This window comes from Myxocyprinus asiaticus, chromosome 32 (assembly GCF_019703515.2).
Source record: "Myxocyprinus asiaticus isolate MX2 ecotype Aquarium Trade chromosome 32, UBuf_Myxa_2, whole genome shotgun sequence".
NCBI lineage: Eukaryota > Metazoa > Chordata > Actinopteri > Cypriniformes > Catostomidae > Myxocyprinus > Myxocyprinus asiaticus.
This window is the reverse complement of record NC_059375.1, coordinates 29051565-29069915: the sequence shown is the minus strand read 5'-3', so window position 1 is coordinate 29069915 and position 18351 is coordinate 29051565. Positions and strand designations below refer to the sequence as shown.

Below are 18351 nucleotides of genomic sequence, written 5' to 3'. Positions count from 1 at the left end.
TAAAATATTAAAATTTTCAGTTCAATTCAGTTCAGTTTTTACCCATATTTTATTTTTATTTTATTTTTTTAACATCTTTACATTATATTTAAGATTGTGTCAATAGCATCAAAAAACATACACCACTATGGTATTATGAAATCTTTTTTTATATATATAAATAAAAATCTTTCACATTAAAAGTGCCCTTAGTAATTTTTTCCACATTAAAAAGTTTAACTCCTAAAGACATTAATTGTAATTTTGCAATATATGTAGGAAACCATGACCACTCACATTAAAATTAAGACTCCAGTCATATCAGTAACCTTATAAAAGCTGTTTTATTCTAATGGAGAGGGTCCACACATGGTGCTGCCATGTTAGACACAAAGACAATAGTTACTGAATGCACCTTTAAACAATGTAACACCAGTTATATATTTAAATGAAACATGTGAAAATATTAAAGTTAAAATATAAATTAATAACATTTTCAACCTGGTCGGAAAATCACTACACTAAAAATGTTTTTGTGGTTAAGTAAATATAGCAGGAAAGACTGTGGAGGCGAGGGCGTGGTCGAGCGTTCTCTGGGGGAGAGAGGAAGTGGTATGGGTTTTCACCTGAGATGAATCGCTGGTAATTGCTGTTTCTATGGCTGTGTCTCATTTGGAAGGCTGTGTCTCATTTGGAAGGCTGTGTCCTCCGGAGGTCGCACTTGTCGGCCGCATACGTCATCAAGGCTGTCTCATTTCATAAAAGCAAGTAGGACACTTTGAATGCAGCCTTCGAATGCGACCTTCTTTCACGGGAATTCGGAGGATGCATGAGGTGTATCCTTCTTGGGCACTCACAAAGCTGGTGTTCCCAGCATGCAATGGGCTTGAATAATGAATGAGCTTATATCCTTTCACTGTTTGCAAGTTTGTTAATTTTATTTAAGTTCGGTGACTTGTTTTGTGTAGTCTTAAGTTCATTTTATACTCAGTTACAATAAAAAAATTGTTTTTTTAAAAAATAAAAAAATAAATAAAAAAAAATCTGTTGATTGTCACCATCTAGGGTTTTGTGCACCAAGTGTTGAGGTCTGCGTCTGAAATACAGTAGACATTGTTTCATTGGCTTAAAACCATGCAATAAATTGCTATGTGTTAGATTTTTATGTCAGTTTATGATTAAACTGAAATTGAAAGGAAATTAAAATGTGAAATGTATTGAGATGGTTGTTTGAAGTTTAAGTTATAGTACTATGTATATCATATTTGTAAGTAAAAGTTACTGAATTTACTAAAATGTGTAAGTTAAATATACTCAACTTAATCAATATTATGTCAAAGTAAAATTTACTTAGTTTTATACCATTAACATTTAATTAGAAAAACTGCAAAAAACTTGTGAAATAAAAATGTAATCTTACTAATACGTTCATTTGAGCAGCCTCTTCTTCCTCTGAACTTTAACCTTGGAAGTTCTTTCCCACAACTTAGTTTTTCAAAATATATGTTTTTAACATTGATAACACCAGTGGCATGAAATCAAGGGACACACATTCTTTTTAAATTATTGTTTTGCTTTTGTGCACACTTGTTTTTTCAGGCAATTGACAAATTCAAATATATTTTCTAAAAAATGTGTAAAACAATATAGAGTAAAACCATTTCATATTATTCATTAAAAGGTTAGGTTATGGAATGATGCCTTTTAAATGGGTTTCTTGACTACTTTAAATCTTTTTCATGACTGAAAAGTCAAGGGACATTATTTTGATAATGACCCACCATTCACTTTAGTTGTATGGGAGAAAAACAATTACAGTGAAAGGTGACTGAGGCTAACATAATGCCTTACATCTTTTGCGTTTCATGGAGGAAAGCCATGCTTGGAACAACAAGAGGGTGAGTAATAGACAGAGTTTTCAATTTTGGGTGATCCTTTGATCTAGAAAGAACAAGACTTCAGCATCTGGTGATAAAATACATTTATTGGAAATTGTGACAAATGTAAAAAAGAAACAACTTGCTTTGGGTCAGGTTAGAGTAGAAATCACATGTATTGACCAAAAATCAGTGCAGCTCTCTCAGATATAAATGACAGGTTGGTCAGGTGTGTGAAGATAAAGCACAAGACTTGGTAAATCAGGCAGGTAGACAAATTTATTAGTATCCACGTACTACACATCTGCAGAACACATGGTTCTGTTGAGGGGCATTTGAGTTAAAAGAAGGCCTTACTCTAATTTGGTGAAACAATCTGGGGTAAATAGCCAATATCAATTCCATGCAAATGTATTTCTTGTGTGGTTTTACGAGTGAAAGATGCAACATGATCCCTGAGCTCACAAAGAAACACATGATAAACAAGGAATCTTCCAAATAATTAACATCACTCCTACACTGACTTTCTTCTGTTGGCATTTTAATTCATTAATTTGCACAATATATTAAAAACAAAATGTGACAAATATGATCACATTATCTAGACATTTCAATCTTACAACATTAATGAGCAGAGACAAATTTATATCTCTGTGACCATGTGTTTGTCATCATTTACCCACTGCTTGTTTCACAGCTATGCTTCCAGTTCAGGCAATATATTAGTTCTTGAAAGCTTCAGTATGTTCAGTAAATCAGCAGATTCTTGTATGCAAAGTGAGTTGGCACAGTGACTAGATATAATCTGTTAATGAGAACCTGTCTCCTTCCTTCAAATGTGGAAAGTGGTGCCCTCCTTAATTGGCTCAGAATAAAAAGGAGTAATGACATATGGGGTTACTAGAAGCTCCAGTGTTTCCATGAAGCTGCCAATCACATTACTATATGTATCTCATTAGGTGTGTAGCAAAATGTTTTCTCTGTGGCAAACATGTTTGAATTCTTTAGTGCAATGTTAGACTGTTGATCAATGCATAACTGATGGTTTCTATATGGCCATTGACTTGAACTGATCTGCACCTTTTAGTTACTGTCAGTAACTAAATACTGTATGTGCATACATCACATGTGCAGTTCAAAATGCATTCTGGCTGGGCACCTCTCTTCATGATTTGTCACCATGGAAACACAAGGAGACTATTTGTTTGCTGTTTTATGTCTCTAGATGAAAAATGATAGCTTAGTTGTGGAAGCCACACTATCCACATATCATAGACTACTTGGTACTTTTGGGGTAGAGTAAAGGTTGTATTTTAATTACTGTATCATTTGGCACACATAAATCACATTAAGACCTGAATTTAAAAATAGCCATGTTCATTGACTTATCTCAATTTCTTAAGTTTTGTTTAACTGTGAAAATCTGCTAGCGAAAAGTAAAGGTCAACCGATAGTGGATTTTGCAGATACCGATAACTAAGATGGTGGGAAAGACCGATAACAGACTAATCAGCTAAAATCGATTTATAGAATGTAAAAAAAAATCTTTTTTTTTACGAGTTCAAAATGAATAAAACCCCACATGCAGTTTTTGTTCAACCAAAATCCCAATTATAACCAGAAAAAATTAAGATTTGGTACATAATGTGGGACTTTAAAGTATAAACAAGCCCAAAACACACCGGGGACTCTTAAGGTCTGTTCCAAAACCTTGTGAGCTTCCTCCGGAGACAGCATTTTCAGACATCATAGGAGCACTCCCAATGTGAAAGCTGTTCCAGAACCTAGGTATCTTAATTATACTGCCTCATAAGATACCTCGTTTTGGACAAATTTTAAGGTAGCATCGTATATATCCTTCACCTGGTAGGCGATCCCAGAATGCACCGTGATGAGCTTGGCAGAAAAAGAAATTATTATTTTATTAGACATGTCTAGTTTTGGGCAAGAGGGCCTTCAAATATTGTCTTGGACAATAGGGGGCCTTGGAGTCAAAAAGGTTGAGAACCACTGCCATAGAAGACAGCTGCCTACGTAGGCAGGAGACAGCAAGGCAGCTCGCTAAGTTTTGGAACAGACCCATATTTTGAAATGATGAAATGATGAAAAAACCATTGGCAATTATCGGTATATACTTTTGCTGATAACCAATAGTTCCAAAAAGCAACTATCGGCACCGATTAATTGGTAAAACCGATATATCGGTCTACCTCTAGTGAAAAGTGCTGGTGTTTTTTCACTTGATGACGAATTTAGAATTTTTACTAAAATGCAAACTGGAAATGTGGGCGAAATTTGGCTCCAAAAGAGAGGACTCATCTTGCACTAATGGAAATCTTGTTATTGGGTATATACACATGAGCATGTTGTCACATGCAAATAGACACATAAACACATGCACTCTTTTTTCCTCACCCACTCTTAACATACATACATCCACAATTACATAATTACACATTATGTAACCGTACTAAAAAACATGTACAAAAATCAGTTTGATTATAAAAAATCATCCAAATTAAATGCATGTTATGTGTTCTTCACTGCCATTTCAGAACAACAAGAGGATAAAACTTAGGAGAAACCAAATGGAGCAGAGTTAACTGTGAAATGAAATCTGAAAGAGGTAAGCAGAGGTTTTAACTCTTCTTTAAAGGGGAAGAGAATTTATAGCGACGGATGAGAGAGCGAAGTCACAGCTGAGGGACTACACAGTAGCTTAGCTCAGAGGAGAGAGGGCCTTTGGGTAACAGCCCTGGGACTACACAGTAGTTTAGCTCAGGCGAAAAACAGGTTTGCTTGCTGTCAGTCAAAGGCCTACACAGTGGTCTCATTTTTCCAAGGTCCAGTCCTAATGTTACCTGTGGAATCAGAAGTAAGTAGGTAGTCCTCATGCTGACTATTGTTCCGACTTAGTGTCCCTCTCCGGCTGTGGGTGCCTTTCCTGCTGAGAGTGGCCTGAGAGCATGACAGAGTCACCCGTGGAGGCATCATATCCAAATGCAGCATAACATCCTCCTCTTTGTCAGCCATTTTAGGACAACTAAACATCAGTGGTCCCGTTTTAGGATCCTCTGCCTGGTAAGAATTGGCAAAGGGGTCAATTTTAGGACAGCATATGCTCGAGAATGGGTCTGCTTTGGCACAGCACATGTGTCTGTGGCAGATGTGTCCATCGTGGCTGGAGAGTTGACTGTCCAAATGTGCGCTATGGCAGGAGATGATATCGTGCAGGCTGTGAGAGGCCAGGCTCTCGAGGATAGGACTGGGACTGGGGCTGTGCAGCTGGTTGTCGGGATGGGGGCTGTGACAAGACAGCTGAGTATCCAAGTGTGAGGTGTGGCAGGTGAGCGGGTTGTCCAGATGCACGCTGTGAGGGCTGTCCAGGTGGGAGCTGTGCACGCTGCCATCCATGCTGGTGGAGGTCATGTGGTATGAATAATCCCTGAGGCAGGTCCGAGGTCGGTTGAAGGAGCGTGTCTTAGACCTGTCCTTTAGGCAGCTTTGCAGGGGCAGGGTTGGGCGTGGCAGTTCATCTGGGAGAGACTGTGGGCAGCTCCCAAGCAAGGGCGAGGGACTGTGCAGGGTGGCACAGCAGGTGCTTGTGTGGTTCTGGGTGGATGGTAAAGTACCCAACTTACAGTGCGGAGATTGCAGGTGTGGGGAAAGCAGAGGTTTACCCTGGCAGAAAGTTTCTAACTGGCAGTGGATTTGTTTCTGCCCATGAGATGGGGTATGGCTGTGAATTTGGGCAGGTGGGCCAAGATTCCCTGCTGCCTTCCCATTGACCTCCACCTTTGGTTTGTTGGGGCAACAGGCCCACCACCGGTGCCAGACATCATCACGTTTTGCACAGTGCTGAATAAGCAGAAAAAGCCCCAATGTGACTGAAAATGCTCCATATAGACAGCTGAAGATCATGTCCAGAAAATGGCCCTGTGATACAGCCAGTGCTCCAAACACCCAGGTGGACAGGAAGAGGAAGAGTGTAAAGGCAGTTGCCCTTAGTTGAGCTTTAAAAGAGTGCTCGTTGGCCAACATGGAGGCTGTGATGGCTGTGCAGCATGTATGGTCACCATGCTCACCTGGCTCTCCACTGACAGCATGGCAGTGGCCAATTTCAGCCACAGCTAGACACTGCTGTTCTTTGGTCATGGGCTTCAGCTCGTACTTACGCTCCGGGTGCCGCTTTAGCTGCACATATGTGCATAGAAAGTAGACGCACATTACTAAGACAAAAAAGGCAGTGGGACCGTAGAAGCCTCCTAGACTGGGTTCCCAGGCCATCCAGCAACTGCAACACAGATAGAGACAATGGCTATGTTTACATGTACACCAATACTCTGATCAGAGATCTTGGTCAGAGTATAAGGGGTAATTAGATTGAGATGTTTACATGATTTGGGCAAACCTCTTCAATCCAGTTTATATGCTACTTGCCAATACTCTGATTATTCGCTGATAAATGTGGTTTTAAATAATATTACAAAACACACCTAGTTGCAAATATGTATCTTTAAATACAGCATGGCATAAGGAAAATTAGTCAGTCAGTTTGGGGGTCAGTCATTTTCGACTACACTGGATGCACTGTCTGTTTTGATTCACTAAAAATAATCAGTTCATAAGAGTCATTTGTTTGTGGGACTACACTGGATGTGCAGTCTCTTTTGATTCACTAAAAAGAATCGGTTCATAAGAGTCATTTGTTTGTCAGATTACACTAGTTGCTATGTCTGTTTTGTTTCACTAAAAAGAATCGGTTCATAAGAGTCATTTGTTTGAATCGGAATACACGTGCTGGATGTTGTTGTGTTCCGCCCACGAGGACAAACTCATTTGAAAGATGTACTTGCCATTTTTTTTTTTGTTTTTTTGTTTTTTTGCGGTATATGGTCTTTTTTAATCTCACCAACATTCAATATAGACTGCAAACGGACATTTACAACTCTGGAAAATATGTTTTCTTTTGCCATGGGGCTGTGGATTTGAGCACCACTGCTGGAAAACAGTGCAAGAAACTGCAGTTTGGCATGAAGCCGAGAAGTAAGCACAGCTTTTGTTTCGTGATGTTTTTGAACCTGTGCTTGAGCGTAACATTATCTGTCTGCAGCACTTTGGTCAGAGTGGAAGAAATGCGATTAAAGTGTTTAAATGCCAGTATAAAGCGATTAAAATAGGAGTACTCCACATAACTTACTGCGATTATCATTACTCTGATTATTAGCATAATCGCAATATTCTGTTTACATGAGCAACAGTTTAATCACAGTATTGCCTTAATCGCATTGTAATCGCATTATGAGGGTGCATGTAAACGTAGCATGTAAATGATTAAACTGACAGTGTCATAATTATTCTCCATCTAATTACAGACCTCATGTTAATTTATGGCATTAATTAAGATACAGTACATATCTCAGAATCGTTGACGCTTGTGATGTTTAAAGACTCTAAAGAAAACTAAGTAAGCATATTACAATTGACAGCTAATTGGGAATCATCAGCAAGTAGGATACTCACTAAGGGGCGTCATCTCTGCTACCATAGTTATCCAAGCTTACAGCAGCCGTAACTCCGACTATGATTAGGGGAACTCCACTACTTATTAGATAAAACCTGACAAAAGGTGAGAGGAGAAAATGCAATGAAAAGAAGAAATATATTATGATTTCATATATGATCTCAATGATGCGCTTGTTGAGGGATAAGAATCTTAAAGAATATAAAAGGACAGTTCTCCCAAAAATGTCAATTTTGTCATAATTTACTCACTCTTATGTTGTTCCAAACCCCTCATGATAGCCTCGGTCACCATTCACTTTCATTGTATGGAAAAAAGATGAAAGTGAATAATGTCTAAGACAAACACTCTGCCTAACATATCCCAGAAGAAAAAGTCACAGGGGTTTGGAACAATAAGAGGGTGAGTAAATGATGACAGAATTTTCATTTTTGGTACAACTATCCCTTTAACAGTTCTGGTTATGATTTTGCAATTCCTTAAAGGGCAGATCACCCAAAAATGAAAATTCAGTCATTGTTTACTTACCCCAGAGTTGTTATAACCCCATATGATTTTCTTCCTTTTTCTTTATACAAAGGGAGAAATTGTGAAAAAAAATTGTGCACAATGATATCATACAATGGAAGTTTATGGTGACTACCTCTTCAAGCTTCAAAAGGCCATAAAAGTATAATTAAGAAGTCTAATTAATTATTGTATGTGCCTCATGCCTTGTTCTGAAGGCATACGATAAGGTTTGGTAAGAAACTGAAATCTAATCGATTATTTAGTGAAACTCTTGACTGACTGCTGATCATCTGTGTGCGTTCATGAGGCTGCACGAGAGCAACATTTCACATAGCACCTGCTCGCAAGATGCGGTGTTCAAGTGAAAACTCATTTGGTTTATCTAAAAAAGGTCCGCCACAGCGATAGTAACAACAGAACACAATACAGCTGCACACAGACCTGAGAACAGAACTTACAAAACATTCCAGGAGTACTGAGAAATCAAACTGAGAGAGGGAAGAGCCTAAAGGCAACACAGTCATACCATGCCCTAAAGGTATCTTTTCTATGTTAATCAGAGTTTTTGTCCTAACCAGCCACGACGAGCGACGGGACATTCTGTCGATTGTTTGGTTTCTATTTGTTGTGTCACACCGTGAAGCCCCATCTGCTCTGAATTGGCACCGGTCCAAAATCTGTCATAATAGTAAATTGAAGCCAGCATCTCATGAGCCAGTTAAAAGCTACTTGATTTTGGCTGAGAATGTTACACCCACTGACTGTTTCGCTGAGGTCTCGTTCTCTAAAGGTGGAGGTCTGTCACACAAACACACACCGGTTCAGTAGGGAAAAGAAGTTCTTCCAGTTCACTTTCGGTAAACTTGCAAAACACTTCTGAGTGTGTATGTGTGGCTTTTCCAACCTATCTCCAAGTTTACTCAATTCAAATAAATAAGGCTGGGCATAGAAATGCATCTATTCTTTGACTTAAAAATCTTTTTCTAGACATGTTTTGTAAGTTCTGTTCTCTGGTTTGTGTGCAGCTGTGTTGTGTTCTGTTGTAACTATCGCTGTGGTGGACCTTTTTTAGATAAACAAAACTAGTTTTCGCTTGAACACCCCATCTCTTGAGAGGGTGCAGCGTGAACTGTTGCTGTATTGCATCCTCATAAATGCGCACAGGAGATCAATGGTCGGTCAATATTTTCACTAAATAATCAATTAGATTTTGGTTTGTTTCTCACCAACCCTTATCCTATGCCTTCAGAACAAGTCATGAGGTGCATACAATAATTTATTATTGAATTATACTTTTGTGTCCTTTATGAAGCTTGAAGAGGTGGTCACCATAAACTGCCATTGTATGACATATTATACAGTATTTTTTCACAATTTTTCCCTTTGTGTTAAGAAAAAGAAAGTCAGCCATATGTGGTTATAACAACACAGGGGTGAGTAAACAATGACAGAATTTTAATTTTTGGGTGAACCATCCCTTTAACAGAATCTGTTATACTTTTAGTAATTTTAAAAGAATAAAGAATGGACAGTTTGGAAAACAATTCTTATTGCATTCACTACCCTAATAACCCTGTTGTCAAATTCTGAGATAATTTGAGATTTTAACAGAACAGTAATAACAAACAAGAAATAAATTGTGTCATTCTTAAAAAAAAAAAAAAAAAAAAACAGATTACCCATTGACATTTATTGTATAGAGCAAGTTCACTGTGAATAACGGTTCTCAATTTCCAACTCTAGGTTGTCAGCAAATCCATGGGCATTCCTGCTGTTTACCTGAAAATGGTGGCTTTAGGGCATGGCTGTTTGGGAGGGTCCCTGTCCTGAGGTATGGGCGGAGCCTTGGACACCTCCTTGCAGACATTCCTGGCAGTGAAGAGCAGCCATAGCATGCTAGAGAGGGATGAGTAGTGCAAGATAATGCCAACCTGCCAAAGAACAAAAAGAAACATTAAACACTAAAAGCTTCCTCATACAGAGCAGACTGGGCACAGTAACGGGCTGGTAAATCTGAAGTAGCTCTGTTGTGTGAGCACGCATGTGTGTGAGGAAGGCTGCATTCAAGGGAAGCTTGAGGTAATCCTCAGACAGCGAGGTCGTGCAGTTGTCCTCTTTGCTCCAATGCACAATTACTGCATCCAACAAACCCACTGCATCCAACAAACTCACTTATCCATCCATACATGATATATATGAGGTTTAAATGGGGTGCTGAATGTAAAATATTATGTGCTTCCAGCTAAAAAATAAAATAAAAAATAAAAATCAATAAAACTAGCCTGAGCTGGCTTTCTGGTAAAAGATGATTTAAGCTAGTCTAGCTTATCTCCCAGCCTTGCCAAGATAAGTTGGTGCTCAGCTGGTTTAGCTGGTTGGCCCAGTTTAACCCTTGTGTGACCTTTGGGACATTTTTTGTCTTTTTCATTTTTGTTTTTCAATCATTTTGGCTGTGTTAATGCCAGTGGCATATATTTTGCCAAAGGTGTGTATTTTGGGGGGAATTTTTATATTTCAACCTCAGTTCCTCTAATACATCTATGATACACTGTGTACACAAAATAGTTACACTCAGGACCTTAAGGACAAAAATGTCCCCATTGAAACCCATTAAAACTGCAATATTTGATCCCAGTGCCATTAAAGCATAAAATCATAAATTCTATGATATTATGCTTTCATTCCAGAGCCCTGGCTTCAAAATGTAAATTTTTCAGATTAACAATTTTTATTGATTCACATATTTGATCATAGAAAAACAAAACATGTATACACAGAATCAATATTAACCCCCACTATTACCCCTTCCCCTTCCAATCCCCAATCCACCCTGGCCCCCAACAACATCCCAATGGTCGTACATGATATAGACACCAAAAAAAAAAAAAAGATTATATATATATATATATATATATATATATATATATATATATATATATATATATATATATATATATATATATATAATAACAATAATCACACATCAATAAATGACAGATATCCGCCCCATTTCTCCACAAACAAGTTCCCCAGTCTTCTAAATGACCCTTCTTCAAAGGCCGTCACCCTTCCCATCTCCGAGCACCACTCCTGAAATGAGGGTGCTCCAGCCAACCTCCATCCCCTTAAAAGTATCCGTCTGGCGATCATGACACTGGTTAAGACCCAACTCTTATTGTGTCTAATCTCAACATCGATGACCGTCCCATTACAATTCCAAGTTTAAATCTTTCTACCATAATCTCTTGAGAGAAGTTGAAGCTCTGTCCCCCAGACTCTGAATTAGAAGGGAGTAATACACTGATGCCTCATGACCTTTTCCAAAAGCAGTAATCACCACTCCCATAGTATCTGCCGCTTTAAGGGGGTGTATGCTATTCCCAAAAATAGTACAGAGCAAGTGGCACAGCTGTAAATACCTAAAAAACTGAGATCTGGGATCCCAAAATGTTGAACCAAATTTTCAAAAGGATCTCAACACTCCACTCTCATATAGGTCACTGAGTGTAGTAACCCCCCTCACAGTCCACTCTGACCAGCAGAAAGGGGACTTATTAATACATAATTTGGGGTTCAGCCATAAGCTTGAGGCAACATTTAGAAAAATGTCAGTATTAAACACTCTGGACACTTTTGTCCATACCGAGTGCAAATGCGAGATAACAGGGTATAATTTAACTTCTCCGGTTAGTTTGATAGAAAGGCTTTGCAATGGCAAAATAGGGGCAAGAACTTCCTGTTCAATACAAAACCAGGGAGGGGCTATTTCAGGTGGAAGTGACCAATGAGCCAAATGTCAGAGACTGAACGCATAATAATAAAACAAAATCTTGGGTAGGCCTAGCCCACCTTTGTCAATCGGCCTATGCAGCTTACTGAAATGTAATCTGGGACGTTTCCCATTCCACATGCAGGACTTTGCTATGCTATCAAATTGCTGTCCCCCAATGAATTGTATTCCAAAATTCAACTACCTGCTACAGTCTCTCCCTATGAATGTCCCCGTCTCTTTATTCAGTAAGAGAGGGGGACATCTACAGGGAGAGACTGTAGCAGGTAGTTGAATTTTGGAATTCAATTCATTTTAATAACATTAACCTTCCCAATCATCGATAAATGTAATGAAGCCCACCTGCCCACATCACTCGAAAACCTTTTTATTAAAGGGTCAAAATTAACTCCAAATCCAAATCAGAAAAATTTGCTGGGAATAAAATACCCAAATACTTAATGCCCTGTTTGGGCCACTGGAAGGTGCCCGGCTGGAAAGCCGTTATTGGGCAGTACGCTTTCAGAGCCAAAGCTTCGGATTTAGACCAATTGACTCTGTATCCTGAGAACTTAGAAAAGGAATTAATAATTCTGTGGAGGCAAGGCATAGATCTAGTAGGGTCAGAGACAAATAATAAAATATCATCTGCATAAAGCAGAAGCTTATGCGCCATACCTCCCGCCATCACCCCTGGAAAATCATCCTCCTTTCTTATTGTGGCTGCTAATTGTTCCAGGGCAAGACAGAACAATAATGGGGAAAGAGGGCAACCCTGCCGGGTGCCCCTATCCAGAGTAAATTCATCTGAAATTAATCCATTTGTTTGTACCGCCACTACCAGTTGTCTATAAAGTAACTTAATCCATCCAATAAAGGTACTTCCAAACTCATACATTTCCAAAATCTTAAAAGGATAATCCCATTCTACCATATCAAATGCCTTTTCGGCGTCAAGTGAGATGGCAGCGACCGGAGTCTGATCATTCGCCACTGACCACATGATATTGATGAAACGCCTAATGTTATCAGAAGAGCTGGGGCCCCGAATAAACCCCACCTGATCTATATGTATAAGAGATGTCATAACTTAATTGATTAGCCAAAATTTTTGACAATATTTTAACGTCCAGCTGGATCAGGGAAATTGGATGGTAACTCTGACACTCGCTTGTATCTTTGTCCTTTTTAAGTATCAGACTGATCCGGGCTTGTGTCATGGTTGGCGGAAGCTTTCTATTCTTTAATGATTCCGTATAAACTTCTAACAAAAGTGGAGCCAGTTCTGTAGCATAAGATCTAAAAAACTCTGTGGCAAAGCCATTTGGCCCTGGAGCCTTGCCTGTAGGCTAGGCCTTAATTACCTTACCAAGCTCCTCCAAGTTTATCTCAGAATCAAGATAATTTTTTTGCTCAGTCATCAATTTAGGGAGTTCTAAAGGTTCCTCAAAATGTCTAATATCTTCATCAGTAGACGAAGATGTGGAACTATAGAGATCAAGATAGAATTCTTTAAAAGCATTATTAATATCAATGGCCGAGGTAAAAATTTCACCACCAGCAGATTTCACTGAGGGAATGATAGAAAGAGACTCTCTCTGTTTTATATATCTAGACAAAAGCTTCCCTGCTTTGCCCCCCGACTCAAAGTATGACTGTCTTGCCCTGAATAGCCAAAACTACTGTGACAAAATAGTATTATATCTGTATTTCAATCAGGTAAATTCTCTGAGGCCATCAGGCAACATTCGGCACTTCAGCTCTGCCTCGGCATTTTCAATATTCCCTTCCAACTGCACAAGTTCTTGTGCTTTTGATTTTTTTTAAATATATATATTTATCCCCTTTTCTCCCAATTTGGAATGCTCAATTCCCACTACTTAGTAGGTCCTCATCGTGGCGTGGTTACTTGCCTCAATCTGGGTGGCGGAGGACAAGTCTCAGTTGCCTCTGCTTCTGAGACAGTCAATCCGCACATCTTATCACATGGCTCGTTGTGCATGACACCGCAGAGACTCTGCATGTGGAGGCTCGTGCTATTCTCTGCGATCCACACACAAATTACCACGCGCCCCATTGAGAGTGAGAACCACTAATTGCGACCATGATGAGGTTACCCCATTTGACTCTACCCTCCCTATCAACCGGGCCAATTTGTTTGCTTAGGAGACCTGGCTGGAGTCACTCAGCACAACCTGGATTCGAACTCACGACTCCAGGGGTGGTAGTCAGCGTCAATACTCACTGAGCTACCCAGGCCCCCATGCTTTGGATTTTTTTATGAATGAGGCATACTGTATGATCCAACCCCTATGAACCGGCTTAAGTGCTTCACAAGCCACGCCCACAGAGGATACTGAGGACCAGTTGGTCTCCATATAAACATTGATTTCAGCCTTTAACATTTGTTGGAAATCAGATTTTGCAAAAGAGATACATTAAAACATCAGCTATATGATTTATTTTTCTCTATATGTGGCAACACTTCTAAACACACCAGGGCGTGATCTGAGACTAAGATGTTTACAATTGAGCAATCAACAACAGATGAAATGAGGGACTTAGATATAAAAAAATAATACAGGTGCATCTCAATAAATTAGAATGTCGTGGAAAAGTTCATTTATTTATTCAACTCAAATTGTGAAACTCGTGTATTAAATAAATTCAATGCACACAGACTGAAGTAGTTTAAGTCTTTGGTTCTTTTAATTGTGATGATTTTGGCTCACATTTAACAAAAACCCACCAATTCACTATCTCAAAAAATTAGAATATTTTGACATGCCAATCAGCTAATCAACTCAAAACACCTGCAAAGGTTTCCTGAGCCTTCAAAATGGTCTCTCAGTTTGGTTCACTAGGCTACACAATCATGGGGAAGACTGCTGATCTGACAGTTGTCCAGAAGACAATCATTGACACCCTTCACAAGGAGGGTAAGCCACAAACATTCATTGCCAAAGAAGCTGGCTGTTCACAGAGTGCTGTATCCAAGCATGTTAACAGAAAGTTGAGTGGAAGGAAAAAGTGTGGAAGAAAAAGATGCACAACCAACCGAGAGAACCGCAGCCTTATGAGGATTGTCAAGCAAAATCGATTCAAGAATTTGGGTGAACTTCACAAGGAATGGACTGAGGCTGGGGTCAAGGCATCAAGAGCCACCACACACAGACGTGTCGAGGAATTTGGCTACAGTTGTCGTATTCCTCTTGTTAAGCCACTCCTGAACCACAGACAACGTCAGAGGCGTCTTACCTGGGCTAAGGAGAAGAAGAACTGGACTGTTGCCCAGTGGTCCAAAGTCATCTTTTCAGATGAGAGCAAGTTTTGTATTTCATTTGGAAACCAAGGTCCTAGAGTCTGGAGGAAGGGTGGAGAAGCTCATAGCCCAAGTTGCTTGAAGTCCAGTGTTAAGTTTCCACAGTCTGTGATGATTTGGGGTGCAATGTCATCTGCTGGTGTTGGTCCATTGTGTTTTTTGAAAACCAAAGTCACTGCACCCGTTTACCAAGAAATTTTGGAGCACTTCATGCTTCTTTCTGCTGACCAGCTTTTCAAAGATGCTGATTTCATTTTCCAGCAGGATTTGGCACCTGCCCACACTGCCAAAAGCACCAAAAGTTGGTTAAATGACCATGGTGTTGGTGTGCTTGACTGGCCAGCAAACTCACCAGACCTGAACCCCATAGAGAATCTATGGGGTATTGTCAAGAGGAAAATGAGAAAAAAAAGACCAAAAAAATGCAGATGAGCTAAAGGCCACTGTCAAAGAAACCTGGGCTTCCATACCACCTCAGCAGTGCCACAAACTGATCACCTCCATGCCACGCCGAATTGAGGCAGTAATTAAAGCAAAAGGAGCCCCTACCAAGTATTGAGTACATACACAGTAAATGAACATACTTTCCAGAAGGCCAACAATTCACTAAAAATGTTTTTTTTATTGGTCTTATGATGTATTCTAATTTTTTGAGATAGTGAATTGGTGGGTTTTTGTTAAATGTGAGCCAAAATCATCACAATTAAAAGAACCAAAGACTTAAACTACTTCAGTCTGTGTGCATTGAATTTATTTTATACACGAGTTTCACAATTTGAGTTGAATTACTGAAATAAATGAACTTTTCCACGTCATTCTAATTTATTGAGATGCACCTGTATATTCTAGAATAAATCTTATGGACTGATGAAAAGAATTTCATCGTCAGTGTCAGTGTTGCTGTAGGGGGCTTATACACTTTTGCTTCACTACGATCAAGGACTGAATCCATCAACAGATTAAAGTCTCCTCCCAATATTATATCATGAGGGGTGCCAGCGGGTTGCAACATCTCTGCAAGATCTATAAAAAAGCCCTGATCATCAGCGTTAGGTGCGTAAATATTAGCCAAAATCAACCTTTGCCCCTGAATTTCTGCTAAAACAATAATTACTCTTCCTAATTTATCTTTAATCTGTTTGAGACATTTGAATTGTAGATGTTTACTTATCAATGTAATGACTCCCCTGCTCTTACGTGAGCCAGCACTAAAGGAAACATGCCCACCACATATCTTCCCAAATTTTTCAGCTTCCTGCAGGAAAGGTGCGATTCTTTTTTGTCTTTTTTATTTCTTCCAATTTGGAATGCCCAATTCCCAATGTGCTTTTAAGTCCTCGTGGTTGCGTAGTGATTCGCCTCAGTCCGGGTGGTGGAGGATGAATCCCAGTTGCCTCTGCGTCTGAGATCGTCAACATGCATATCTTATCACGTGGCTTGTTAAGTGTGTTGCCACGGAGACATAGCACATGTGGAGGCTTCACGCCATCCACCGCGGCAACCATGCTCAACTCACCACGCGCCCCACCGAGAACGAACCATATTATAGCGATCACGAGGAGGTTACCCCATGTGACTCTACCCTCCCTAGCAACTGGGCCAATTTGGTTGCTTAGGAGACCTGGCTGGAGTCACTCAGCATGCCCTGGGATTCAACTAGCAAACTCCAGGGGTGGTAGCCAGCGTCTTTACCACTGAGCTACCCAGGCCCCTGAAAGATGCATTTCATTTCACTGTCATATTTCTTTCGTTTAAGAAAATAAATAACCTTCCTTCTTTTTATGGGGTGCCCCAACCCATTCACATTCCACGTGGAGAGAGACAATCCACTCATATTAACATTTAACATTTTGAAATATTAGAAAAAATAGATTGTGTGTCAAAAACAAAATTATAAAGACCACATTCCAACATTAGTGCAATAATCATACCCCGAACTTCTCCCAGAACCAAACAAACAGAAAAAAGAAAAACGTGTGCATTAACCCCACACATGACAGTTCCAACTGGCATCCATATGTCTAAACTCAAACAGTCCATGTATGCCTACGAGAGTTCCTGCGACAACTTTGCTGTTGGATTGCTCAAGTCCGGTGTTTCTATACAGATTTTGTGAGACAGAATTACATAACAGAAGAAAATCTATAGAACAAACTCCAGCCAATAGGCAGAATAAACACAAAGAATGTGTAGATTCATCCACTTAACTGTCCCGAAGCTGTTATCCTCCACAAAAAAAACTCCAGCTGCTAGTGGAACCAGCACACACACACACACACACACACACACACATACACAGGTCAGTTCAGTTTCCTCAGACAGTCAAACGAATGTTCAGTGAGCCGGTTGTTACATGAGTGCAGCAGATGACTTAATCCTTCCAATGTCCTGCAAAAAATACTCCACAAAACAAACACCAGCCAATAGGAGGCACAAGCACAAGGAACATGCAAATTCATCCACAGCACTTTCCCCAAGAAGTGTTACTACACAAAACAAACTCCAGCCGCTAAGCGGAACCAGCACAAAAATAAACAAAAAAGGCGCCCAGCTTCCTCGAACCGTCAAGTGAATGTTCAGTGAGTCAGGTCCACTAGGCTGCAGAGCAAGCACCACACAATGACTTACTCATTCCATTGACTTTATAAAGGACAATGCTTGTTGGGGACAAGTAAATCCTTTGCGGCCATCATTAGCATCTATTCTCAGCCTGGATGGGAACATCAGTGCAAAAGCCACCCTCCATCGATCCAAGAGTTTCTTAAAGGAGTGTTATTCCACAAAACAAACTCCAGCCACTAGGTGGAACCAGCACAAAAAGAAACAAAAAAGGCGCCCAGCTTCCTCGGACAGTCAAGTGAATGTTCAGTTAGTCAGACTCACTTGGCTGCAATGTGAGAATCACACCATGGCTTACTCAATCCATTGACTTTATGAAGGACAATGCTTGCTGGGGACATGTAAATACTTTGCTGCCATCCTTAGCATCTATTCTTAATTTGGCCAGGAACATCAGTGCAAAAGCGAGTTTCTTGCATTCCTTGAGTCGATCACGTTTCTCTCGTCGAATTCGTAAAGTCTGGGAATAAGAAAATGTTGTGGTTCTTCCAAGAAAGCCTTCCTTTGCTCCTTGCCTTGCATAACACGAGATCTTTATCGGATGATCTCAAAAATTTGGCCAGAATTGGTCGGTGCCTGTCTCCCTCCGCGGATCTCTGAGCCGGAACTCTGTGAGCTCGCTTGATTTCCAGTTTATGGCCTGTTATGTTGAGCAGACTCGGGAAGAGCTCGTCCAGAAATTCCACCATATTCTGACCCTCTGCTCGCTCAGGACGTTGTTTCACTGGTTACGATTCTCAATGTCTTCCAA

The 18351-nt window shown here is 39.9% G+C and overlaps 1 protein-coding gene across 1 annotated transcript in view; it reads right to left on the bottom strand.

The window, feature by feature from the left end:
- Window positions 1-1945: 1945 nt before the first annotated feature.
- Window positions 1946-18351, bottom strand: part of adgra1a (adhesion G protein-coupled receptor A1a) — a 36246-nt gene continuing 19840 nt past the window's right edge. The window contains exons 5-7 of the mRNA XM_051668112.1: window positions 9670-9821; window positions 7380-7475; window positions 1946-6150 (exon numbers count right to left, since the gene is read on the bottom strand). Of these exons, the coding sequence (XP_051524072.1) occupies window positions 4674-6150; window positions 7380-7475; window positions 9670-9821 (1725 nt within the window). The 3' untranslated portion in view covers window positions 1946-4673. The remainder of the gene's footprint in view (window positions 6151-7379; window positions 7476-9669; window positions 9822-18351) is intronic.